The 27,369-nt window shown below is 39.8% G+C and overlaps 1 protein-coding gene across 1 annotated transcript; it reads right to left on the bottom strand.

The window, feature by feature from the left end:
• Positions 1-10,044: 10,044 nt before the first annotated feature.
• LOC102898583 (zinc finger protein 709-like) lies at positions 10,045-27,141 on the bottom strand. The gene is given in 5 exon segments (XM_025046671.1): positions 10,045-11,164; positions 11,563-11,623; positions 11,827-11,873; positions 11,875-11,951; positions 26,993-27,141. Coding segments are annotated over 5 exon segments (1,251 nt in total). The 5' UTR covers positions 26,996-27,141; the 3' UTR covers positions 10,045-10,101.
• Between the last annotated feature and the right edge of the window lie 228 nt (positions 27,142-27,369).

Genomic DNA, 27,369 nt, shown 5'->3' with positions numbered 1-27,369 from the left:
AAACCAGAGAATGCCACCAGAAAAAAATTACAGGCTAATACTCTTGATAAATATAGATGCAAAAATCCTTAATAAAACATTAGCAAATCAAATTAAATAGTACATTAAAAGAATCATAAACCATGATCAAGTGGGATATTTTAGGGGTAAAAGGATGGTTCAACATTTGCAAATCGGTCCACGCACTATACCATATTAACATAATGAAGGATAAAAAGCATGATCATCTCAATAGATGCAGAAAAAGCATGTGACAAAATTCAACACCATTTATGATAAAAATTCTCAACTAAGTGGGTATAGAGGGAACACACCTCAACATAATAAAGGCTATAGATGACAAACCCATAGCTAACATCATACTCAATGGTGAAAAGCTGAAAAATTTCCAAGATCAAAAAGAAGACATGGATACCCACTCCAACCACTTTTATATAACATAGTATTAGAATAGAAGTCCTAGCCATAGCAATCAAACAATAGAAATAAAAGCCATCCAAATAGGAGGGGATTAGTAAAACTGTCACTATTTGCCAATGACATCATACTATATATAGAAAACCCTAAAACCTCCAACACAAAACTGTTAAAACTTATAAGCAACTTCAATAAACTTGCAGGATACAGAATCAAAATGCAAAAATCGGTTGTGTTTCTATACACTAATAGCAAACTATCAGAAAGAAAAATTAAGAAAACAATTATATTTGCAGTTCCAATAAAAAAATTAAAATACTTAGGAACATATCTGACCAAAGAGATAAAGAACTGTATCCTGAAAACTACAAGACATTGATGAAAAAAAAATTAAGAAGATGCAAAGAAATGAGCAGGTATTCAGGGCTCATGAACTGGAAGAATTGATATTGTTAAAATCTCCATACCGCCCAAAGCAATCTACAGATTCAGTGCAATCCCTATCAATCTTCCAATGAAATTCTTCACATAAATAGAACAAATAATCCCAATATTTTTATGGAACCACACAAAATATCAAAGCAACTTTGACAAAAAAAAAGAACGAAGAGGAATGCATCACACTCCCTGATTTCAAACTATATTACAAAGTTGTACTAATCAAAAAGGATATGGTATTGGATTAGAACACACACACAGATCAATGGGACAAAATAGAGAGCCCAGAAATAAACCCATACATACATGGCTAATTAATTTATGACTAAAGAGCCAAGATTATACAATAGTCCAAAGAAAGCCTATTCTAATAAATGATGTTGGAAAAACTGGACAGACACATGCAAAAGAATGAAACGACCACTATCTTACACCATCCACAAAAATAAGCTCAAAAAGTATTAAAGACTTGAATGTAAGACCTGAAACCAATTAACTCCTAGAAGAAATCATAGGCCATAAGATCCCTGACAAAGGTCATGGTGATGACTTTCTGAACCTGACATCAAAATCAAAGGCAACAACAGCAAAAATAAACAAGTGGGACCTCCTCAAACTAAAAGCTTCTTCATAGAAAAGGAAACCATCAACAAAATAAAAATGTAACCTACTGAATGAGAGAAAGTATTTGCAAAGATATATCTGAATTATAGTTAATATCTAAAACATAAAGAACTTGTACAACTTAATAGCAAATAAAGAAAAACTCTGATTTAAAAATGGGCAGAAGATCTGAATAGAGAAAGTCAAGTCTAAGAGGGTGAGAATTAAGGAAAGTCTTTACAGAAAAAGTGAATAATAGCAAAGGTAATGTCTGTATTAGCAAAGACATGTCTTTTAGAAGTATGAGAATTTATATCATTATAATGCTTTTGATGGCAAAGACCCATCTAAAAGTGGCTTAATGTAAAAATTGTCATCTTTTATAAAAAGATTGGAGGTAGAATCAGTCCAGAATTAATTCAGTGGCTTGAGGACATCACAAAGAACAGAGTTTCTCTTCTCTTTCTGCTCTGCTCTTCTGAGTTAGCTTTTGTCCCTGAGTTCTTCCCCTAGAAGATTTAGAGTATCACACTTCCCAAAGCATCAATCAACAGTAGGAACAGAGGGAAATTCCTGTCTTGTCTCCTTATGAGATTGTCTCTCTGGCTCAAAGGGTCATAGACTTATGTTAAAGTGATCTCTGGCCAGAAGAGAGGCTAGAAGAGAGAAACACATGTTGGGCTTAGATTGATGGATTCATCCCTGGGAACTGTGAAGAGGCCCGGTGCCCCAGGCCCAACCCCAAGCATTCCTATGTTATACAGAGGAAGCAACAAATTCAGTTGCTGTTTGTTTTGCAATGGAAAAGGTGATGAGGATGACTGTTGGAGTCAAACAGAAATTTCAGATAATGTGTAAATAAATGGAACCATTAGCAAGTATGCACATTGGGGAAACCAACGAATTCATTATAACTGGCTCATAGAGGGTGGGAATTAAGGGAAGTCTTCACAGAGGAAGTAAAAATAGCAAAGGTAATGTCTGTGTTAGCAAAGACATGCCTCTTAGGAGCTATGGGAATTTGTATCATTATAACGCTTTTGATGGCAAAGACCCATCTAAAGAAGTTTCCAAGGCTGCAGGCGGAGAGTAGGCTTGAGTTAGGAAACAAAGAGCTGAAAATGGTCCAAAGATGGCAATGGAAGGAAATGATGCTGACACCCACGACTGAGGATGTCCCCAGGCAGATCCCACTTGGGACGCACCTTTATGTTTCAGAACCACAGATCTGTCCAAGGAATCTCACTGAAACTCAAAGGTAGATTCTAGGAGCATTCTTGCTTCACTCTAGAGGGAGTTTTCTCAATTGAGACGGGGCTGCAAGAAAGGCCTGTTGTGGCCCATGTCCCTCCCCAGTTGTTTAATTCTTCCTAACAGGGATCCCACAGTGGTGGAAAGAACTGAACATACAAAAATCAAGGTTCAGGAGAATTTAACATTCTCCTAGCATAGAAAAGCCAATGTGTCATTCATTTCTATTTAGTATATTATTTTATATAAAATAACATTCTAAATAAAAATATTTTATTTTTACATAAATATACTACTATATATTATTTTATATATTATACTAAATATGCTAAATATATTATATTTATATTTAGCATATAATATACTAATTATATTCAGTATACATATTATACTAAATATACATGTAAAATGTTTTACATTACTTGTGAGTTTATACAAATGTATACTATCATCAAAAGATAAAAAACAAACAAAAAATTGTATGCATTTGAATGAAACCCCTCCTATATATAAGCTAACACTAAAAAAATTAAAAATTCAATTTCTTTACTCTTTATAAAAACTCATAGCTATTACTTTTGTTTCTCATAAGTTCATAACATGCTGGAAGTCTAAGTATGTGAATAAAAACTTACGAAGAGAAAAATGGGCTACAGGGTCTATGGATCATGGACACAAAAGACTTCCAGCCACTCTTGAGATAAGATGTTGAAAATTTCTCATATTTCTTTTATACTAAATTAGGATATTACTGAAAATAATGCAGTCTCTACGGCTCACCTCAATTATTCCTTGGAAGACTGACTCTAAGCATCCAGAGCTCTTCGTGATGTTCCCACTGGGAAATCACAGTAGCCTTGCACAGATACCACTCTACTCAGAGAATAAACTCAAGATGGGCCAGAATGGTGTAGGTGGACGTAGGTGTTTTCTCAAATGGGGGGAACTCCACGGTGTAATGGTGTATACCTGGTGTCACTCAGTGTGTACATGTGCAAAATGTAAATGCCAAACAATATATCATTTAAACAATTTAAAGGTAAGTGAAAATCCTCTCAAATGACATTAAACACAAAGACAATATAGATATCTGTAACCCAAATCATGAGACAGTTTCAAGTCCCAGATAATAATGTCCAATGTCATAAGTAATGTTACTTTATTCTGTAAATAAAATGTTTAACAGTTCCAAAAATGAAGATAAATGATGTCTACATCTCTACGTTTATGGGGAATCTTTCCTGTCGATCACAGAAGTGCAGAATTTTCTACATTGCCATCTTCTATTTACTTCTGCACCCAAGCAGTTCCTGACACAGCATTTAAGATGCTAGAAATTCAACTGATCAATAGTGACATCGTCACTCACTAAGGATCCTACCATCATAGCATATATATACACACCCCAGCCTCACTATCAACTCATATTATACTTTACATTCCATCAGTTTTTATTTCCATCTTATAAACCAAAGCTTTATCATTTGTTAACCATCTCTTTTTGCCCACAAAATATAAACTCCAGGACAGTAAGAACACATTTGTCTCATGCTTCACATCCAAATCCTATAACTTCGTTCATCCCCTTTGTGACCACACCAAAGTTGAGACAGAAACACGGAGCAAACAGCAAGCAAAGTCTCATGAGGGTCTAGAGGAACAGAAGTCCTACAACTAGAGAGATAAATGAGAAATCACCCTGCAACAGTTGGAGGTAGGAGAGGGTGAAGACAGAGGCTGCCCTGTCTGAGCAGCTGAGTAGGACAGAAGTCAAAGCAGTAGCGGCCGACAGCTGCAGACGCCTCTTAAAAGGGTTGTGTCTGCAAGCGGACTTTCACGGAGATGGACTCGCTTACTCTGAGCACCAGTGCCAGGTCGGCTGCTCAGTGGACACCAAGAACTTACAAAGGGACACCGAGTTGTCGGGGAGAGGGCCAGAGGCAAAGCTTTTTCCCAGACAGAAGTGCCAGAGGTATCAATTCGTCTTCTGTTGAGCTCTTCTCCCTCCCAGTGTGCGGATCCAGCCCCACCATAGCTGAGATGTCATCAAACTGGATAACAGGTTGCTCGGCCCAGAGGAGTCCATGAAACCCTGCCTCCCCCAACTCATGGCCCCACCCAAGCCACATCAAGGTGTGTCCTCAGTGACTCCTGTGCCATCTGCTGAGCAGCGCCAAGACTCACACTGGTGGCTGCTGACCTCGGTTTCTGGTGTGGTTTCTTGGGGGCAATTATAACCACAGCATCTGTGGATTGCTTGCTGAATCTTAACAAGTGGCCCCAGAGGGGCATGGGCTGGGGCTAAACTTGGCCTGCAGCTGAGCCCCTCTCAGGACTGTGCCACTGGACACCTACTACACAAAGCCACATTAATAAGACTGGGAGACTTAGGAGCTTTGCTGAGTTCATAGAAACAGACACAGAAAGGCAGCCAAAATGGGAAGACAAAGAAGCAGACACCATATGAAAGAACAGAACAGAGATCAAGCAATCTAACAGATGTGGAGTTCAAAACACTGGTTATAAAGATGCTCAGTGAAATTAAGAGAAATGTAGAAGAACTCAGTGAAAACTTTAACAAAGATAAAAAGACTTAAAAATTGAAATGGAAATTATAAAAGGGAACCAATCAGAAATGAAGAACACATGATCTGAAATGGAGAGTATATTAGAGGGAATCAACAGAGTGGAGGAAAATGAGAATTGAAACACCAATATAGAGGATGGAGAAGCCAAAGACACCCAACCAGAAGGGCAAAAGTAACCAAGAATATAATATTTTAAGGAGCCTATGGGACAAAATTAAGGGTAACAACATCCATGTCATAGGGGTACCTGAAGAGGGAGAAAAGAAGCTGAATATATATTTGAAGAAATAATGATAGAAAACTTCCTTAACCTGGTGAAGGGAATAAACATACAACCCCAGGAAGCTCAGAGAGTCCCCTCAAAAAAGGAACCCAAAGAGGCCCACACCAAGACACATCATAATTAAAATGCCAAAGGCTAAATTCAAGAAGAGAATCTTAAAAGCAGCAAAAGCAATTAGTTACCTACAAGGGAGCACCCATAAGACTGGCAGATGATTTCTCAAAAGAAACTTTGCAGGACAGAAGGGCTTAGCACAAAATATTCAAAGTGTTGAAAACCCAAGATCTACAACTAAGAATACTTTATTCAGTAAAGCTATCATTTAGAATTGGAGGACAGATAAAGAGCTTCTCAGACAAAAATAAGCTGAAGGAATTCATCGACACCAAGCCAACAGTACAGGAAATGTAATAAAGAATGGTAATAACTACATTCCTATCAACAAGTACCTCCAATGAAAAAGAATTAAGTGCTCCAACCAAAAGATAGAGCGGCTAAATGGATAAGAAAAGAAGACCCCCACATATGCTGCCTCCAAGAGACTCACTTCAGATTAAAAGACATACACAGAATAAAAGGGAAAAAGATATTGCCTTGATGGACCTAGAGGGTATTGTGCTGAATGAAGTCAGTCAGATAGGGAAATACAAATATCACATGATTTCATATACATGTGGAATCTAAGGAATAAAATAAACAACAACAACAACAAAAACGGAAACAAACTCATACAGAAAATATTATGAGGGCTATTAGACGGGAGGGGGTTGGGGGAGATGATGAAAAAGGGCAAAGGGATTAAGAAGTACAAATGGATAGATACAAAATAGTCATGGAAATATAAAGTGTAGCATAAGAAAAATAGTCAATAATGTAAAAAATATGTAAGGGTACTTGATTTAGTGGGGTGATCACTTTGTGAGTTATATAGATCTCTAATCACTATGCTGTACAATTGAAACTAGTACATTATTGTATGTCAACTAAATGAAAAAAAAAACCTCATTGAATTGTACAATGTAAACATGAGCAATTGTCTACACTTTAATAAAACTGGGGGAAAAAAAGATTATAGTCTCTGAGAAAGAAAGGCTTGATTGCAGTCTCTCCCTTGCTAGGTTTATGTTTTCTTGCAATTTACCTAAACGTATAGGTTTTAGTAGAAACCTAAAAGAAACATTAAATATATTATGTAGTATACGAAGAAGTGAATTTTTATTTTTAACTGAAGTTCTTTATGGTAAATGGCGTCTAATATACTAGGAAATACATCGGTGTTTATTTAGACAAGAGGAAAGACAAAAGCTGTTGCAGAGGACAGGGAGCTGGCCTTGGACTCAATGTAAGGCCAAGTCTCATTCTGCTGAAGTGACAAATGTCACACACCTCCTTCATCAAAGGTAATCAGTGACTATAATGCACCAAGATAGTCATAAGGGTATTTTTACTCATATCTCTAAAAAGTAGTAAAAGATATAGTTCCAAATTATAACAATGACCAATATTCCCTTTTGCCTACTAATATCATTGACTGGAACTTCTTACAAATTATTTTCAGCTCCACTACACTAGTTTTGCCTTCTAGAAAATAACAATTATGATTACCAATGACAGAATGAAGTTTACCTTCTCACAGAACAGAAAAAAGTCCTGCTTCCTTGAATAGCAATTAAATCACCTAATGCAAGCCAAAATCCTGTAAAAAGTCTTTTTGAACAACCTGATACTATCATACCTCACACACCTTTATTTGTGGTCATTCTTTTTAGAATTTATTACCCCTTTCTTTTTGACTATATGTGGGACACTGGCAAGAGGGCACTGAAAAAACCATGATTTACATTTTTAGTATTAAGAATAAAAAATTAGTTTCACGGCAAAAATTGAAACTAGAAAAAAAATTGACTGAGAAAAATACCTGAACTTGTACGCATATAATATTGTTTCATAGTGTATAATGATTAAATAAAAAACCTGCAAACATCTGGAAATCCATAATTATAATGAGATGTGTTAATAATATATCATTGCAATATTTGTTAACATTCTACAGCTTTAAAAAGTTAATAAAATATATCTATGAAACAACTACAGAAATATTCATTTGACTAAAGAATGCACATATTTTTAATCACATACATCCAACGAAGTGAAAGCATATTGTGGAATTACATTCAGCTACAAGTAACAGGCAAGTAACAGGAAACGCCCACAGCCTTCCTGCAGAAGGAAGATGCTTGTTCTCACATGGAAAGACCTGGTTAAGGCAGCCACCGCACGTACAGCAGAGAAACAAACTCCCATGTCCTTCTTTTTGATGGCACGATTGTAGATGTCATGTGAATCAGGAAAACATACTCACCAGCACTATTAATAGCATAAGTTGTTTCCAATGCAAATTAGACTTTACACAGATATAATTCAGGGAAGAGGGGAATCAGAGAATACTCACAGCATGAAAGTCTGAATTAGTTTCCTGATGGATGGAAGAGAGCCAGCAGAAAAATCCACATTCTGATGGACTTTGCTTTTTCTCTTTTTTCTGTGTTTTATCTTTTCAATTTTTAATTAATTATTCTAATGGAACTTTAATGTGGATCTTGTGGAGACATCAGTGGAAACCTACACCTCTAAGAAAATGAAAATCAAACAGTTGCTGGTAGTTTTGAAGATACATTTAATTAAAGGGTAAAGAATGCAAAAAAAAAAAATCAGCCAGAAGATGGTGTCCTCAAAGCCCCTATTATCTCTTTCACCATCTGTATGGTGGTGGCTCCAATATCTGACTGTCTTCTTCACTTCTGCCTTCCACATCTCATGCAAGTGAGGCTATTGGTGATTTCTCATATGGAACCAGAGAAAAAATGAATTCTGGGAAACCCAGTTCCTAACGTTACCATGGGGGGATATCCTTTCATGGGTCTCTGTTCTTAAATCAGTCTGTTCACCACATGCCAGTCAAGAGAAAAAAACAAAAAGCAAAGGGCCAAATGTGAAAATAACTCACATGAAACTTTATTTTCATAAACTTGACAAATATAGAAATTTACTCCAACCATCTAAGAATGGAAAATGAAAAACAGCTTTTATATACATCACCTCTTAAAATGGAGCTTATTCAATAAGAAAGAGAGTATATAATGGACTAGGAATATCCAGGAAGTGTCACAAGGCCTGTAAAAATATCCCAAATTATATCAAATTATCATTTTTCAATGGCCGCTTAACACAAAGATATAAACATTACTTTAAAAATAAACTGAACTGCATATTAGAATTGCATAATAAATTTGAATTAACCCATGGATTTAACAAGCTTCAACATGTAAAGAAACAACGTTATTAACCGATTTAATGAAAAATCACTACCTATTAGTGTTATGTACTATCGTTAAAAGACAACTTGCAGAATTATCTCACATTTCTGAAAGTAATTACAGTTGACTCTTAAAAAACATAAGTTTGAGTAGAAGTCCAATTGTTCTCAGATTAAAATCCATGTATAAAATTGGGAATCTGTGCATGTAGAGGACCAGCTTAAGTTCTGGGTGGATTTTTTACTGTGTGAGCAGTTGATGCCCCAGCTCCCATGGTGTTCATGAGGCTACTGAAGTAGAAATCCTGGGTACAATGATGCACTAGCTAGTAAGTAAAGAAAGACTGCTAAACATAATTTAGAATTTTAATATCAACCCTTTAATGTTGAAAAATTTCTGAAAAATTATACATGAATTTCCATCAAGCCTCCTTATGTTATTTAAATTTTTCTTCTTTTGGTGGGAATTTTAAAGGTAAGGATGTGAGACAATTGAAGTACTTCCCACACTAGTTACATTCAAGAGGTGTAACCAAGTGAATACTTTTAGGCCTTTAAAAGAGAGATAACTGAAGGCTTTTCCATATTATTTATATTTATAGTTTCTCCGCCTTGTACACTCATCTTGTGATTTCAAAGGATTTTGTTAGAAACGAAAATTTTGCCACACACCAGACATTCACAGGGGTTTTTTCCAGTATGAGCACTTTCAGGTTATTATAAGGAACTGTGTTCTGCCTAGGCTTGCCCACATCGTTTTCATCTATGTGGTTTCTCTCCAGCGTAAGCTCTTTTATGTCTTTGATGCAAATTAAGGCAAGTGAATGCTTTCCCACATTTCTTACATTGATAAGGTAAAATTCAAGTATGCATTTTCATATGTCTATGAAGGTATTTGTGAGAAATAAAGGCTTTACCACAATGCTTACATTCGTGGGGTTTCTCTCCTCACATCGTTTTCATCTATGTGGTTTCTCTCCAGCGTAAGCTCTTTTATGTCTTTGATGCAAATTAAGGCAAGTGAATGCTTTCCCACATTTCTTACATTGATAAGGTAAAATTCAAGTATGCATTTTCATATGTCTATGAAGGTATTTGTGAGAAATAAAGGCTTTACCACAATGCTTACATTCGTGGGGTTTCTCGGGGTTTCTAATAAAATCACTAATAGAAAATCATAATATGCTTCTTGTTTCTAATAGAAGTCATAAGGTGTGAGTCCTTGCATGCATTTGTAAAGAACTGTAAGATCTGAAAGCTTTTCCACACTCCTTACATTCGTAGGGTTTCTCTCCACTGTGAGTTCTTTCATGTTTTCGAAGATAATTGGGAGCAATAAATACTTTACTACATTTTTTACATTCATGAAGTTTTTCTCCCGTGTGAGAGTGTTCATGTATTTGTAAGGAAGTGAAATATTTGAAGGCTTTCCCGCAGTCCTTACATTCATATGGTTTCACTCCTGTGTGAGTCCTTTGGTGTGTCTGTAAGGAACTGTAATATCTGAATGCTTTTCCACATTCCTTACATTCATAGGGTTTCTCACCTGTGTGAGTCCTCTCATCAGGTTGTAAGGAACTGTGAAATCTGAAGGCTTTTCCACATTTCTTACATTCATACGGTTTCTCTTCACTGTGAGTTCTTTCATGCATTTGAAGATAACTGGGGTACCTGAATGCTTTACTACATTTTTTACATTCATAAGGTTTCTCCTCAGTATGGTTTTTTTCATGTCTTTGAAAACTTTTATAACATCTAAAGGCTTTTTCACAGCGTTTACATTGATAGGGCTTCTCCCCAGTGTGGGTTCTTTCACATATTTGAAGTGAAGTTGAAGAATTAAAGGTTTTCCCACACACTTTGCATTTATAAGGAGCATCCACAGAATGTCGTATCATGTGTTTTTGAAGGGTTTTGAGCCACATAAAGGATTTTCCACATTCTTCATATTTATAGGATTTCTCGATATTGTGATTTCGTTCATGTTTTTCAAAACACTGCAAATAACTGAAGGCTCTCCCACATGCATTACATTTATATGGCTTCTCTCCAATTTTCTGATACTCAGAGGGCTTGTGTCCAGTATCACATTTGGTGTGCCTATCACGAGATGAATCATGTATAAAGACTTTCCCATACACGCTGTATTCCTGTGGTTTTACTCCAGGAAGAGTTTTCTTCTTCAAATTGAGATTTGGCATAGAGCTGAAGTTTTCTCCACACTGACTACCTTTTTTCTCTTCACAGATTCTCTTTACCTTATGACTTCTATTAGAAACAAGAAGCATATTATGATTTTCTATTAGTGATTTTATTAGAAAAATATTTGAACTACATTTTTCATGATTTATAGCAAAAATGTAGATTTTCTGCCTTATCTAAATTGTTTAAAATTCAATACACTGAAAGCTCTGGAAGAAAACTTCAGCCGTCCTATTATCAAGACAGTGATACTTATATACGGAGTTTACCAAAGCTGTTTCCATATGAACTAGTTCGCAAACACCAAATACCTATGTTGTATATAAGACAGTAATTTAGTGAAAAATGTCTGAGAAGTAATAAATCTGAAGTGAAGTAAGAACTGTTTTGGTTGCTTTTTTAAAAAAGTTTTGTAGCATACCAAGTTTCTCATGTGATATGCTTCTTTCTATTGTGTGACTCACCTTTGTTTTCTCCCTTGGTTTTTGTACTGATCTTCAATGTAATGATTTTCCCATTTTTTTCCTAAAATGCAGACCCAGAAAAATAATTCCAAAGTATTAGAAACTGTAGTAAAATAATTAGATTCTAGTTCTAAGATGAGCTGTGACCATGCCCAATTTACTTACCAATGGCCTCCCTTCCCACATTACACATCAGAACAATGCTGAAGAATAAGAAGCACTTGTTCTTGAATAGAGCAAGTGAAGGTAACTTGTCATCCTTACCCACTGAGGTCAGGTTCCTGATGGTTTCCTGCATCACATCTCTGTAGTTTCTTCTGTGAAGGATCTAGTAAAGCCCACTCCTCCAGAGTGAAGGTCACAGCCACATCCTCAAAGGTCACAGATTCCTAAAACAAACACCCCAAATATATGATTCGTAGGACTGACAGCACTGGACACCTATATTCCTTTTATTGAAGGTTACATATGGTTCTGTCATCTCCAAACATTTATACTATGACTTACTTATGAGAAACTATCCACATTTCTTTATAAATATAACACCATTATAAGCACATGGAAGTCATCAACATATTTTTACGGTGATCACATTACATCTCATTTTTCTCTAACAGAAAAGTTCAGAAAATGTTGGAAAATGATAGAGGTGCTACACAAATGAAACAAATATTATTTTAAAACCATCGATTCCTTTTAAGAAAAATTCTTTCATCTTCTTCCTTATTACCCATTTACAGGACTCCATGAAAGAGAGTGTCAGATCTGCTTAAGGTTTCAATAAGTAAAAATACAGCAAAGAACTGGAAGCTCTTTCTTCTATTCAAAAACATCAAAAACAAAGAGTCTAGGAGGCCTGTAATAATCCTACTTTTTTTTTTTAAACACCTTCAGCACCTGGTATTCCTAGGTGGTCTCCCATCCAAGTACTAACCAGGCCCAACCCTGCTTAGCTTCTGAGATCAGGCAAGATTGGCATGTTCGGGGTGGCATGGACGTAGACATTAATTCCACTTTTAACAAAGCCTAGCTTGCCATACTGTCTCAAAATTCTCCAAACCTTTAGAAGTGCAGACATATCTCGTTTTATTGAGCTCAGCTTCACTGCACTTGGCAGATATTGTTTTTTCCTCAATATCGAGATGAGGCCCTCCACCAGCAATAAGATTACAACTCAGTGACGGCTCAGATGATGGTTAGCATTTTTTAGGAATAAAATATTTTTAATTAAGGTATGTACACTGATCTTTTAGAAATAATGCTATTGCACACTTAACAGACTATAGTATAGTGTAAACATAACTTTATATGTATTAGAAAACCAAAATATTCATGTGACTTGCTTTATTGAGATTTCACTTTATTATCGTGGTCTGAAACCGAACAACAAGATCACTGAGATATGCCTGTGATCAGATGCAGCTGGCTGAATGAAAACATTCTTACGGAAAAGCACTGCTTTTATCTTGTGTAATATTTAGCAGACTCAATTCTTCCTTTCTTTCTCTGTACAATTTTATAGTCTAGAAAGTTATTCAGAACTTATAGCTCGGACATGAGAATCCCTATGCTCATGTGTCTCAGAGTCACTTTCAGCCAGTTTGGGGCACACACGGGCACACACACGAGATAATAATGTGCCAGATGTGTGCCTTCCAGCAGAATGATACTGCTGACACTGGTTAAAAGCTGCAGATTGAGGTCTCTCTCAGTGTCTTTTCTGTCTCTCTCACCATCCTTGTCTCGACTGTCTCTGTCCCTCTGAGTCTCTCTCAGTGCCTTTACTCTGTCTCTCGCCGTCTCTTGCACTGTCCTTCTCACTCTCTGCCTCTGAGAGGAGATCACACTCTGTCTGTCGAGTGTTATCCCTTTTCTAATACACTTTCCTTTTGACTCTAAAAAATAAATAAATAAGTAAGCTGCAGCTTGCAAGAGAGTTCGCTGACATCCGCAATGGTTTGATGGTGAATTCGCCCATGATTATAAAATACCTATAGGTGTCAGCAGTGCTTTCCTGCAAAAGATCACCTCCATTCCCCAATTAGGAGGAAGCGTTTCGTGACCAGCCACTCTACAGGCTGCCCTCCCTTCTGTCATTTCAAAGCTTCACTAGGGAGTAAAGGAGCGTGATTGCTCAATCCCTGAGCATGGGATCCCTCAACTGATGACCCAACACATGGCCAAAAGGGTATGAAAGGGGTTATTGCTTCCATAATTGAGTCTCTGGGGAGAGTCAGACAGGCCTCTCATGTGGGCTTGAAACAGCTTAAGAGGCCAAGGAAAGGTGCTTGGACTTTCTTTAGGTCAGGAGGTAGGCTGGGGTGAGAGTTCACACACAAGGGCAGGAGTTTGCATATACTCTTCTTTCTACATCAGAAAAGAAAAAAAGAGCACCAAGGCTTTCTGTCACCTTGTACAGATGGGGGGCACGAGAGGAAGAGGGAGGGATGAGGCTTAAAAGCTGTCAGCTGTCAATCACGAAAAAGTGGAGTCAGAGACTTCTGGTTTCTGGTCTGGCATTTACGTAACTTAGAAGCTGCCGTTCTTGACCTCACTAGAAAAAAGCAAAAAAACCTGAAATGAAGTTCTCAGATCTATCAGAGCATTTAGGTCACAAGATAATGCAGTGTCTCCACAACTGGCAAAGAGAAAATAAATTCAGCATTCAGAAAAATGCTCCAAATAGTCTGTTCTTTACATGGCCTATAATCAAAAATATTTAAATGAATAAATAAATAAAATCTAGTTCAGCAAAGTCTCATGCAAAGACAAAAAGTACAATACATCCACAAATCCTACCACAACCTTCTTTAAATAGAAGTTTTAAATACATGTCATGGAAATACCGGAAGTAAAAAAAAAGAGTGAAGTACAATAACTGAGATTTTCCTAAAATTAATGTTAGAAGGCAAATTCTCAGTCCAGGAAGCTCACACTACACTGACCATGACAACCAAGTATCTCTTATTCAAACTAGACACTTAACAAAGACAAAGAAAATATACTGAAAGAAGCCGTAGGGTAAAACACCTTAGTAATAGAAACAAAACTTTAAATTAAATCAAACATCCTTTCTGAAATCATTCAAGCGAAAAGAGAGTGAAGTGAAATGTTTAAAGTTTTGAAAGGAGAAAAAACATTCTCCTACTAGAATTTCATGTCAAGCAAATAATCCCTCAAAAATAAAGGAAATAGAGAATTTCAGTGACAAAAACTGAGGGAATTTGTTATGAATATATCCTCACTGAAAAATAATAATATTCATTGAAAGAAAATAAAAGATGAAAGTGGTAAATTAGAAAATAAAAAGGTAAATATCTTTTGTATTTCTTATAATTAATATAACAGATAAAAGTTTGTTTAATACAGATTTAAATTTAAAATAATAATAAAGTATTTCATTTGTTGAGTGGGCATAGCATCCTTCATGTGTATGTACATAACAACAGAGAAGCAAAATACATGAGGCAAAAATTGACAGAATTCAAGCAGTTACAGATGAATTCACTACTACAGTGTTAGATTTCAATACCCTTATCAAGAGTTATAAATTCTAACCTGGAGAAAATCACCAAGAACAACGATGAGCTCAACGGAGTCATGAAACAACAGGATTTAATTGTAATCTATGAAATATTTCATGAAACAAGAACAGAATTCACATTCTTCTCAAGTTCACGTGGAACCTTCACCAAGAAAGAACATATTCTGGGACATAAAGCACCTTAACAAATTTGAAAGAAAAGAAATGATATAAAATATGCTCTCACACACATAGGCATTCATCTAGAAATCTAACAGGATAGTTGGAAAACCCCCAAATAAGTGAACATTCAAAAACACATTTCTAAATAACACATAGAATCAAAGAACTCTCAAGAGAAATTTAAAAAAAAATATTTTAAATTACATGAAACAAAAATACAACTAAGAAAAGGTGTGGGAGGCAGCAAAGGCAACGCCTGAAGGGAAATTCACACCATTGAACAAACACACTGGGAAAAAGAAAGATCTATGATCAAATATAAGCATCTACCTTAGGAAACAACAATAAAAAGACAAACTCAAAGTAAGCAAAATAAAAATAAAAATTAGAAAAGAAATCAATGTCACTGTGTGTAATCAATGAAGAAAATTAAAACAATAAAATCTGGTTCTTTGACAAGATTAATAAAAGTGATAAATATCTAGTCAAAATAACTAACAAACGAGTGAGAGAGAAATTACTACGGAAGGCCCTCAAGTAACTGCAGGCAGTAGAAGAGGTGGGTCTCTAAAGCCTCACAGTGAAGGGTTCTCTGAGGACACTACCAGGTGTACCTATTGTATGGCAATTTAAACAGTCTACAGCTTTCTATGGTAGGGGTGTCCATGCAAGGTAGGGAAGTTTGCAAGCTATGTCATTGTCATGTCACACCTCTGCGTCTGGAGCACAATAAATGCTGTTCAGATCCTGCCTGCAGAGACTGTGTGCAGTGGCAGTGGTGCCGAGGTTCCCTGAGGGGAACCAGGAAGATGTGTCTCTTGTCCCTTCAGAGGTGAAGGCCAATGGCAGCTCAAAGGCTGTTGACCAAACAGAGCACACTTAGCCAAATCTGCGATAGCAGAATGTGTACCACTTGCTGAGTGGATGGAATTGGTAATTTCCATAATACTGGTGACTGGGCACAGGGGCTTATTTGATGTGACCACAGCCTCAACGTTGCGGTCGTCCACTGAGAGGTGTTGTTCACGCTTTCTGGGTTTAAGAACGGGCCAAATTCAGCTGTTTACAGGAGAACTGGGGATAATCACATGTTCATAAAAGGTTTCATACACCAGTTTTCAATCCTTGAGGGTCCTATTATCTAATTTTACTAAGGAGTAAAAATCATGGAGACCCATTCTGTGCAGCCCATTTGTAAGTGGCACAGATTTTTAATTTAGTTTAATTTTAATTTATAATCATTGTGTAGATTTTCTGCTCACCAAGGTATATTTTAGGAGAATAAATATTGTGACCATAAGGCAAGGATGGACCTAGAAAGTGTTTTGCTAAGTGAAATAAGTCAAAGACAAATACTGTATAAGTTCACTTACGTGTAGAATCTAAAATAATAAAGCCAATCAACAAACAAAACAAAACTGAAACAGATTCACAGATACGGAGAACTGATGGTTGCCAGAGAAAAAGAGAAAGCAAAGGAATGAGTAAAAAGGTGGAGAGGAATAAGAGGTACAGACTTAGAATTATATAATAAATAAGTCACAGAGATGTAATGTACAGCATAAGGAAAATAGTCAATAATATAGTAATAACTGAACGGTGACAGATGGTTACTCACTTATTTTGGTGATCACTTTGGAAAGCATATAAAAGTCAAATCACTGTTACACACCTGAAATTAATATACTATCGTATGTCCACTATACTTTTAAATTTAAAACATTTTTAAAAAACAGAAAATAAAAAGCCTGCTCTTTAAGACTTCAATCGATCATCTCATGGGCTCACTTCGTTCACAGGCAATAATCATTCTACAATCAAACTATCCACACTAATATCAAGAACTCAACCCCAAAGCTTCACTCTAAACACAGAGAGGTTCCACCCAAGACATTGACCCTAAACCACTGTAAGAACCCCACTCCTATACTCCTGCTCCCAAAGGAAAATGAGTGATCAAAACTGCCAATTCAGTCTTCGGTATATAGACTCCAGGCTCGGTGGGTCCGGGACACAGCACAGGGCAACACAGCCCACAGGGAGGATCCCTGGCAAGCGGCAGCTCAGTGCGGGCCGGGGTTGGGGGGTTTTGGGGGCTGGGGAGGAGGGGCGCCTCCAGGACCTCATTGGCCTGACAGATAAGAAGCACTAGGGGGAAATGGAGGGCGAGGCTTCAGTTTTCAGTAAACGAACATCAAAAATGTGAAGCCTGACCACTCGCAGCAACAATAATACGGGTAAGAAAAATATGCATTTATATGGCTTGTTTTATATAAAGAAACACTAAGAGGATGATCAAGAAGTGATCAAATCTAGTTATTTAAGGGTGAATAGAGTCAGAACACAGGAGTGGGGCAGCATATGAGAGCAGGGCGTCTTAAGTTAGTTTCCTTTCTTAGAAATTTAATTAACCTTCCAATACACTATTTATTTAAAACAAGGAGAAAAACGGAGACGTAAATAAGTTGATAAATGTTTTCAAGTGACAAACCCAGAGAGGGACAGTGCTGACAGGACAGATCACCCAGGAAAGCTTCCCAAAAGAACCGTATGTTTAATGGTCTGCAGTTTTATACCCATCAATGTTTAAAAGATTAAATCTTCGAGTGATTTTCTGTGTAGAAAAGTTAAATTAATGTTAAAAGCAGAAAAGTTAATTAAAAATAATAATTAATAGGAATATTTCGTAGACATAAGTTTTCTCCAAGTCACAATTGTCCCCGAGGACCCTCTTTGTGGTCACTACACCATCTGGGGAGACGCGGGCGCAGAGCTGCCCAGAGAGGCTCCAGACGGGCTTAGGTCCCCGTCGCACAGGCCGCAGCCACCACACTGCGAGCCAGAGGGGACCGAGGTCTTAGCCGCCCCTGCATCAGCCCCACGGACTCAGGTCCACAGACTCCGGACCTGATCTCGAGGGGACCAGGTCCTGCCACGGCCTTTCCTAGACGTTTCCAACCAACTCCTTGTCCCCGCCTCCGCACTGGCCCGCACACTCACCATTTCTAGGTTCCCTCAGTATCCCTGAGTCCTTCCTGCATCTCAAACGACCACCGCTATCACGAACGTGGCTGAAGTTGGGACACGCACGCCAGTTAAGTCAAGAGCGTGGCCCCACCCACCTGTCCCAGCGGCGCCCCTGATTGGACCGAAATCCATGCACACGCTCCTCCTGCCTGATTGACACCAGGCGGGAGCACGCGGGATTCAGCTGAACCAGCTTCCGCCTCTAGGAGGCGCCAGTCTCTTCCCCGCACATTTAACTTTAAGCCGAACGGGTCTGGGGCTTACTCTAATGTAATCGCCGGCCTCTTTGTGAACATGTGGGCACAGGTGAGCACCGGGAAGTTCTGCCCGAGGTTCCAAGTGGATCAAGAAGTGCAGAGCGTGAGGGTGGCCCAAGCCAGGTCACACTGGAAGAAGGTCTTATGTCCTCTACAGATCAAGGGCTTGGTGAAAGGCTGTCAGGCCACTCATGAAACTGTGATCCTTGGTTAGAAACACAGTTACGTAATGTGACTTCACTATCTGTAATAATGAGTCTGGCTCCGTTTCAAACTTTGATGCTTCCCAGCCTTGAGCCTTCTACCCATCCCGCCCCACTCTCTCATTTGGTCTTGAAGAGAAAGAAGCCCAGAGCACTTGGCTCTGGTGGGAAGGTGGAACCCGCAGCCCCAGCCTGGGCTCAGGGACTCCTCTCAGTCTAACCCCAGGGGGTGAGATGTGTTCATTACATTCTCAGGTGTCCATTTTACACTAGAAGGAAATTTAATTTAGATCACTTTTGCCGCTGCCTTTAGAGAACTTTGAAATGTCAACGACTTTAATATCCCTAAGGCAATTGATTCCCATTTTCACTGATCGAATAAAAAACATCAAATCGTTATATAAACTAGGGATGCACCTGAAAATTCTTTTCCCTCCCAGGTTTATTGAAGTATAACTGACAAATAAAACTGTCTATATTTGAAGTTTACAATGTGATGATTCGATATACATATACTATATTATATACTTGAAATTTTCTAAGACAGTGGATTAAGCATTCTCATTGCATACACCAAAAAAGTTATGCTAAGTGATGGTACTGTTAATTAAACTCTTGTATTCCTAAAAATCTGGACTGCAAAATTCTTAATGCATTTATTTATTTACATCGTCAGCTCTAGGATATAATGCACATACTATATATATTCAGTGCACTCCATTAAAGTATACAACTCAATGGTTTTCAGTATATTCCTGGGTGTGCAATCATCCCCACAGTGAATTTTTGAACATTTTCGTCACCTCCAAAACAAACTCCTCTACACTTCTGCTTTCACTCCCAGCATTCCCGTATTCCTCCTGTAATCCCCAGCTTTAGGAATCCCTAATCTCCTTTCTATCTCTATAGATTACCTTATTTGGGCATCTCAAATAAACAGAATTATATAATATGTGGTCTTTCTGATTGACTTCATTCACTCATTCAGCATAATTTTTTCAAAGATATCCATGTTGTAGCATGTACCAATATCCATTCCTTGTTAGAGCTTGGCTTTGAAGGATCCAGAGAAGGTGTGCAGTCTAAGAATTCCCCCAAAAGAGGAGGGAACGAGAAGTGGGAAGTGGGTGCATCCACAGAAAAAATCTGGGAAAGCCTCAGAATTTCTATCTGGACTGACTGGTAAAGGTGTTTCTCTCTCAATGCCAGTCAGTAAAGACTGGAGGAGGTGACTGCTTCAAATGCCCGGATATGAAAAAGAGAAATGACATCAGTGTGGGTACATAATAATTTTCCAGGAAGTGACCCTATAGAAATGGAATCTAAATATTACCTGACAAAAAATTACAAATAATTGTTCTAAGGAAGCTCAGGAGTGTCATAGAACACAGAGAGTCAACTCAATGAAATCAGAAAACAATACATGAACAAAACAAGAAGTTTAACAGATAGACAGCAATCATAAAGAACCAAACAGGAATTCTGGAGCTGCAGGATACAATGAATGAAATGAAAAATGCAATCATGAACTTCAAGAGCTTGACCTGACGAATCAGAAGAATCTGTGAACTCAAAGACAGATTGTTTGCAATTTTCCAGTTACCTTATGGGATTTATGGGACACTATCAAAAGATATAATATACACATTATGAAATCTCAGAAGGAAAAAGTAGAGAGAAAGGGATAAAGAGCTAATTTTAAGAAATACTGGCTAGAAAGTTCCCAAATCTTGGGAGAGATAGGGACATCCACATACATGAAGCTCAAAGATCCCTAAACAGTTTGAACCCAAAGAAGACTTCACTAAGATGCATTATAACCAAATTATCAAAAATCAATGACAAAGAGAGAATTCTGAAAGTAGCTAGAGGAAAATGACACATCACATACAAGGGGACCCCCATTTCTCGGCAGTAACCTACAGGACATGAGAGAGCAGCATGATATGTGACCTGAAGAAAGAAAGAAACTGCCAATCAAGAATGTTTAACCAACAAATCTATCCTTCAGAAATGAAGAGAAAGACTTCCGTGAGCAGACAAATGTTGGAGGAGTCCATCACCACTACGCCTGCCTTACAAGAGATGCTACAGTTCCTCAAGCTGAAATGAAAGGACCCGAATTAGTAACCTGAAAACGTATAAAAATATAAAACTGGTCAAAGAAACTAAGAGTTGTTTTTTTAAAAAGAGATAAGAGTTGTTTTTTAAAAAAGATAAACCAAATTAACATACATTTATCTAGATTAAGAAAAGAAAGATTCAAAATTACTAAAAACAAATAAAAGAGGAGTAATTATAACATACTACAGAAATACAAAAGATCATAAGAGACTACTATAAACAATTACATGCTAACAAACTCAATAACCTAGAAGAATTGAATAAATCCTTGTAAATATACACCTTACCAAGACTGAATCATGAAAATAGACTATCTGAACAGCCCCATAATAAGGAGATTGAATCAGTTATCAAAAATCACATAATAGTGAAAAGCCCAGGACCAGAGGGCTTCACTGGTGAATTCTATGAAACATTTAAAGAATTAATAACAATCCTTCTCAAATTCTTGCAAATAATTGGAGAGGAGGAACCGCTTCCAAACTCATTTTACAAGGCTAGCATTACCCTAACAAGGCTGGACAAGGACACTACAAGAAAAAATTACAGGTCAATATCCCTGATGATCCCGCAACAAAATACTAGAGAACTGACTTAACGGCACATTAAAATGCTTATACGACACGATCAAGTTAAGATTTTTCCCTGAGATGCAAGATGGTTCAACATATGCAAATTAATACATGTGTTACACTAAATTAACAAAATGAAGGACAAAGATCTTATATCTATCTCAACAGATACAGAAAGAGTATCTGACAAAATTCAACATGTTTTCATGATATAACTCTCAACAAATTTGGCATAACGGACTGTATGGCATAGTAAAAGCCATATACGACAAGCCCACAGCTAACGTCATACTGAATGGTGATAAGTGACCCCTTCCAGAACACAGCACCTGTCAAGGGACTGAGGAGGGGGCAGGGCGCATGCTCTCACAGGTTGGCTGTGCCACTGGCTCAGGTTTGCCCCCATCATGTCTCAGGGAGGTCTTGGTAGCTGTGATGAGCTCGTGGATGCTGTTTCCGGAACCTAGGATAAAATGGGCAGGAGTAGAGGGTGAAATGCTCGGGGCCCAGGAGAGTCTCTGTTTTCAGCAGAGGCCAATATGGGTGGTAATTACAGTTCTCATGACATAGAATGTGGGGCTGAAGAGGGCAATTTCTTGCATCAGAAGCCTACAGACAACTTAAGGCCTTCACGGGTAACTCCAGGAGGCAGGAGAGGAGGTCATTAAACCCTCTGTCGTGAAGGAGGCTGGGGGACACTAACAAGAGTGCCTGTTGCATGGCAATGTGAACACAGCTAGAGCCTTCTATGGTAGAGATGCTAATTCAAGGTGAGCCAGTTTGCAAGAGTACAAATGGGTTCAAGTCCAATTTGTCAGCAAGAAATAGGATGCCTCCAGAACACCAAAATCACCTAGGTCTGTATGTGCTGAGAGAGACATCACTATTTCTTCACAGTGTCAGGGAGGGAGCAGCCTTTCTTTACCAAACAATTTTCAGGAATTGAACCAAGGTGTCAGGGCCTCACATTATGTGTGAGTCAATGGCCCATGTGCTTTTGGAGCTCCTTTTGTTCAATATTTGTATGTTCTGAATGAATGTCACACAAACGTCCTTAGAGGAGAATGTCATTAGTATCACGACATATTTGTGCTCCTGGAGAAAGGTGGCTGCAGTTCAGATCCTGCCTGCAGACTGTGTGTGGTGGCAGTGGTGCTGGGGTTCCCTAAGGGGAACCAGGTAAAGGTACATCATGTCCCTTCACAGATGAAGGCCAGCTGCAGCTGAGAGGCTGTTGAAATAGGCGCCAAGCAGAACAAACACAGTCAAATCTGTGATGGCAGGATATTTACCAGTTACTGAGTGGATGAGGTCGGTAATTTCCATAATGCTGGGGACTGGGAACAGAGGCTTATTTGGTGTGACCACAGCCTTCAGGTTGTGCTCATCCACTGTAGGGTGTCATCCATTCTTTCCAGGCTAAAGATCAGGATAACTTGGACTATTAGAGAAGCACTGGAGATAATCACTTCTTCCTACAACGTTTCTGATAATAGTTTTCAACTCTTCCAGGCCCTGTTTACTTCGCTCTGGGCCATACTAAGTAATTTAACTAGGGGTTAGGTTCTCTGGGTCTCTTTTTGTGAAGCAAATTTGGAAGTGCAAAGAGTTAATATTAGTTTAGTTTATGAATCACTGGTTTGGACCTTCCCTGCTCACTATGTGATACTTTAGGACAGTAAGTGCTATGACTGTGAGAAATTTAGGTAAAATCATAATTCTCATAGTTAAGTCAAACCTACCTACCTACACTGGTATTTATAAATATTTTTGGCTCAAGAGCCTCCAATCAGTGCCATCAGGGTTAGTAGCCTCCCCACGACAATGGTTGCTTTATAGAATTTAAAGACCTAAGTGGAAGTCAACTAATCTCTTTGCTGTGCCACAGTGAGGCCATGGGTGTTTTCCTTTTGACCTCGAGGGTCAGGATCTGTGCTGCAGTAGTGGCAGGGGCAGCAGCAGCAGCAGAGGTGCGTAAGGAACCTGGGGAGTCCTCCGGCGTTAGGGTGTGGACTCAGCCCGCCACCTGCTGGCTGCCTTTCTCCATCTTCTTTCTCACTTTCTCTTAAACTACTGCTCTTTCAGGGGTGACCCGCAGATGGGCCCACCTCTTGCACAGGGTGTAGTCTCCCTTCTTCATTCCCATTCCCCCGGCGACGTCAGAGTCAACCCAGCCTCTGTCACAACTTAACACTCTGACACACCCACAAATCCCACCATAGATATGTACCACCTGCAGGAGGGCCCCGCCCCACACGCCTGCGCCCAAAGGCCTAGGAATTCTCGAAACTGCGCGCTCTGGCCCGCTGCACACAGAACTGGGGTTCAGCGGGGTCAGCGCTGCCACACAGGACAGCACAGCTCACAACCCCAGCTCCCCAGCACTCGGCAGCCCACACAGTGTGGCCACCACCAGGCATGCAGGTCGGAGCCAGACAAGATGGACCCACGGAGTGGTCACGTGGGGACATACTAAAGGAGTCAATTGTTATGGACACTTGGGCAGAGGCGTGGTTCCCAGGCTGAAACAGATTCTAGTGTGACCCCTACTCCTACCCAACACACACACACACCTAGTATAAGAAAAGGTTATGACTCACATAATTGAGATATCTGGGGTCATAGGGCTGGCCTCTCAAGCAGCTCTGAAATGGCTTGAGAGTAAACAGAAAAAAAGAATAGCCTGCGATTTTATTGTGGCTGGGGTGTTACAGAAAAAATATTCAATTTTTGAAAGATGGAAAGGCAGATTTTATTCAGAACCACTGCGATAGATACAGAGACAACTGTGGTGGGACTTCAAGGAGGGGAGAAATGGGATCGGGCCCCACTCCCAGCACAGCAAGGGCAAGCGGGGATCACGGCCAGAGAGCAGGGTGGTCGTCAGTGGATGGAAAATCACTGAGAGAAAATCAGGGTTAGGGGTTCCTGCTAAACCGACCGACAGGATTCCGACTGCAGACAGACCTGACGGTGCAGAAGAGGAAACTGACCAGATATGGAGGGGATCAGATAGGAGGGGGCTCTGGTTCATGTGACTCCAGGGTTCTTGCTGAAACTGGATTTCACAAGGACGCGCGACGACGATAGGCCCGGGAGAAGGTTCGGGAGCCGGAGTAAAGTTGTTCATGCAAAGAATCCTTGTCGGGGGCGGGTCAGAGCCAGAGTTCGGCTCACAGACAGGGGAGTGTGTGTGGTTGGAACCTGAAGCCAGTGCAAGAGGAGGGCGCCCCGACTTTCTCCTAAACCTGTCCGGGGTGCACCCAGGGAAGGGGGAGGGGGCTTAAGCTGCAGCACACAACAAAATCATGGAGTCTGACAGCTTATTACAAGGACAAATATGGGTAAAAAATACCAGGCATTCCAAAGGCTGGTTGTTATTTTAAAAAACACTAAGAAGAGGCTCAACAAATGATAAAAACTGTATTTGGGGATGGCTGGACTAACTAAACTCAGGGGCCAGGATATGTGGGCAGTGAGTCTTCTTACTTGTCTATCTCAGACTTGTCTATCTTCTAGATTTATTTAAAATAAACAGAAGTTTATATATACCATATTTTACTATCCTCTAATCTTTCTTTCATTTTAACTCTGTACGTATGAAACCATTCTAAGATGTAATCCCTTTCAACACTAACAGTTACAAAAATATAAACGATACAGAATGAAAAATTTCAAATCTCTTGCTAACTAAAAGGACAAGTTGCATCCCACTTTGGCCTTCCCCTGTATGTCACATGATGGGTATTTTCAAAACAAGTAGCTTATTAGGATGCAACAGGCAAGACCTCAAGACCTCTGTAATACCACACTGCTGCTCCTTAGAGTCAAAGAATGACTAAACTGCCTTCTAGGAGTCCTGAGTATACAGGCCTCAGGCTTGGTGGGTCCACAACACAGTTCAGGGCAGCACAGCTGTCAGGAGGGCTCCCCAGCAAGCAGCAGCTCAGCGCAGGGGTCTCCAGGTCCTCATCAGTCTGACACATAAGAAGCACCAGGGGGAAAGGGAGGGGCAGGGGTCAAGTTGTCACCAGTCAAACATCAAATAGTGGACCCTGATCATCACTACAACAGGAAACATGGGTAAGAAAAATATGCATTTGCATGGCTTGCTTTCATACAAAGAAGCACTAACAGGATGATCAAGAAGTGACCAAATATAAGACTTACATAGTTTTAACACTGAAGATGAAACTTTACTGCAAAGCACTTCATTATTTCCAGGCCCTATCCCAGACTTCCTGGTGCCAGACCCAACCTCATCTTCCCATGCGTTCCTTCCATTTGAGGTAAAACTGTTAATCATTGAACCCTATGTACCCTAACTGAAACTTCTAAGGCACCAGGTGTACTTTCACTTACTCCTCTGCCTATACAAGAGCCCCCACTTTTCCAAAGTTGGAGCACTGTTTCAAGGCTTCTTGAAGCTCTGCTCTTGGACTACAGTCTTCAAATAGGCCCCCCAAAAGATCTTCCTAATATTTTCAAAGATTCAGGTTCTTTTAGTTGACAGAAGGAAAATCCATATTCAGAAAGTTGAACATAACCACAAATTCGGGGTCTAGTCACCTCTGGTTGAGACAGAACCCCTGAGTGGGTCAGTCCCTGGGGAAGGAGGGTGGGACATCTCAGCAGCCCCAGGAGTGAACTCTCCCCTCTCCTTCCTCAAGCTTCCATTCTCACAAGTGAGGAACCTCTCGGCCTTATTCAGGTTAAGTTCTGACCCAAATGAACTCCCCAATTCATAAACCCTTTGTCCACGAGACAAAACTCCTACTTTCACAGGCTTTCTCGATGTTCACAAATTACACTGAGTGCACCTATACTGTGGATGCAAAACTCAAAACGTCTAAAACTGTCTAGGCTGAAGGAAACCACTTCAGAAAGGGAATCATTACCCCTATCCCCCCCACCCCCGCCCCCGTGTGCACATGCACACCCAGCTTTCCAGGGCTGTAGCTTCTCTCATGGCTCCTCCATGTTGAGTGTGAGCAGGTAAGTCATCTGCAGGAGGAGGCTCCCCAGGGAGAACCACTGGGCCCTCAAGAGCTTCCTCTTGCAGGTCAAGAGAGCTTTAGCTTGGGTCACTGACCACAGACCTCTGCTCCCCACTGGAGTTTCCCTGAACCACTGCAGACATTGTAAATGACACAAACCCAGCGTTTGAACAATCCAGCAAAATCACTTAAAAGCAGCATATATGTGGAAAGGAAGAAAACTGTAAGGCACTTTTACTACTTCAACTAAAAAAACCACAAATACCTATTCCTTTCAGGGGGAAAAAAAAAAAAAAAGCCAATTACTAGTACGGATCCGGGGCTGCAGGCGCAGAGCTATGCTCCAGACGCAGTGATGGGACAGCACGGCAGGGGTCCCAGCTGCCAGGCCAGTCCCAACGCTGTGGGCCGGGGGAACTAGGTCCGAGCAGCGCCCCCTGCGGACTCAACAGTGGACCACTGGGAAGCCGGTCTCGGTACAGCTTGTTCTGACTGGTTCCAACTAGCCCCTCATCACAGTCTCCGTATCCAGCACCACACTCACCATTTCTAGCTTTCCTAGGTCTCCCTGAGTCCTGCCTATGAGTCTTACTTCCAGTACAGATCACAGCGCGACAGACGCTCCTGCAGCCCTGTCAGGTACGTAAAGAGCAGGCAACAAGCGGAGCTCAGTGCCTCTGCAGCGAGTTGGTACACCCGCTTCCACACCGCGCGCCACCGCCCTACCCTCCTTCCCCAGCGGCGCCCTCATTGGACAGTTTTCAAGGCCACGCCCCCAAGTGCCTGACTGACAGCAAGAGGGAAGATGTGTAGCCAAGATGAAAGCGCCTGGGCTGGTGGGCGGGAACTTGACCCAGCCTGGCACATTTAGCTTTAAACAGGAGTTTTTCCTGGCCTGAGGCTCCCTGTGCTGTTTTTCTC

Source organism: Pteropus alecto, unplaced genomic scaffold (assembly GCF_000325575.1).
Source record: "Pteropus alecto unplaced genomic scaffold, ASM32557v1 scaffold304, whole genome shotgun sequence".
NCBI classification, from domain to species: Eukaryota; Metazoa; Chordata; class Mammalia; order Chiroptera; family Pteropodidae; genus Pteropus; species Pteropus alecto.
This window is presented reverse-complemented; position numbering and strand designations above follow the sequence as displayed.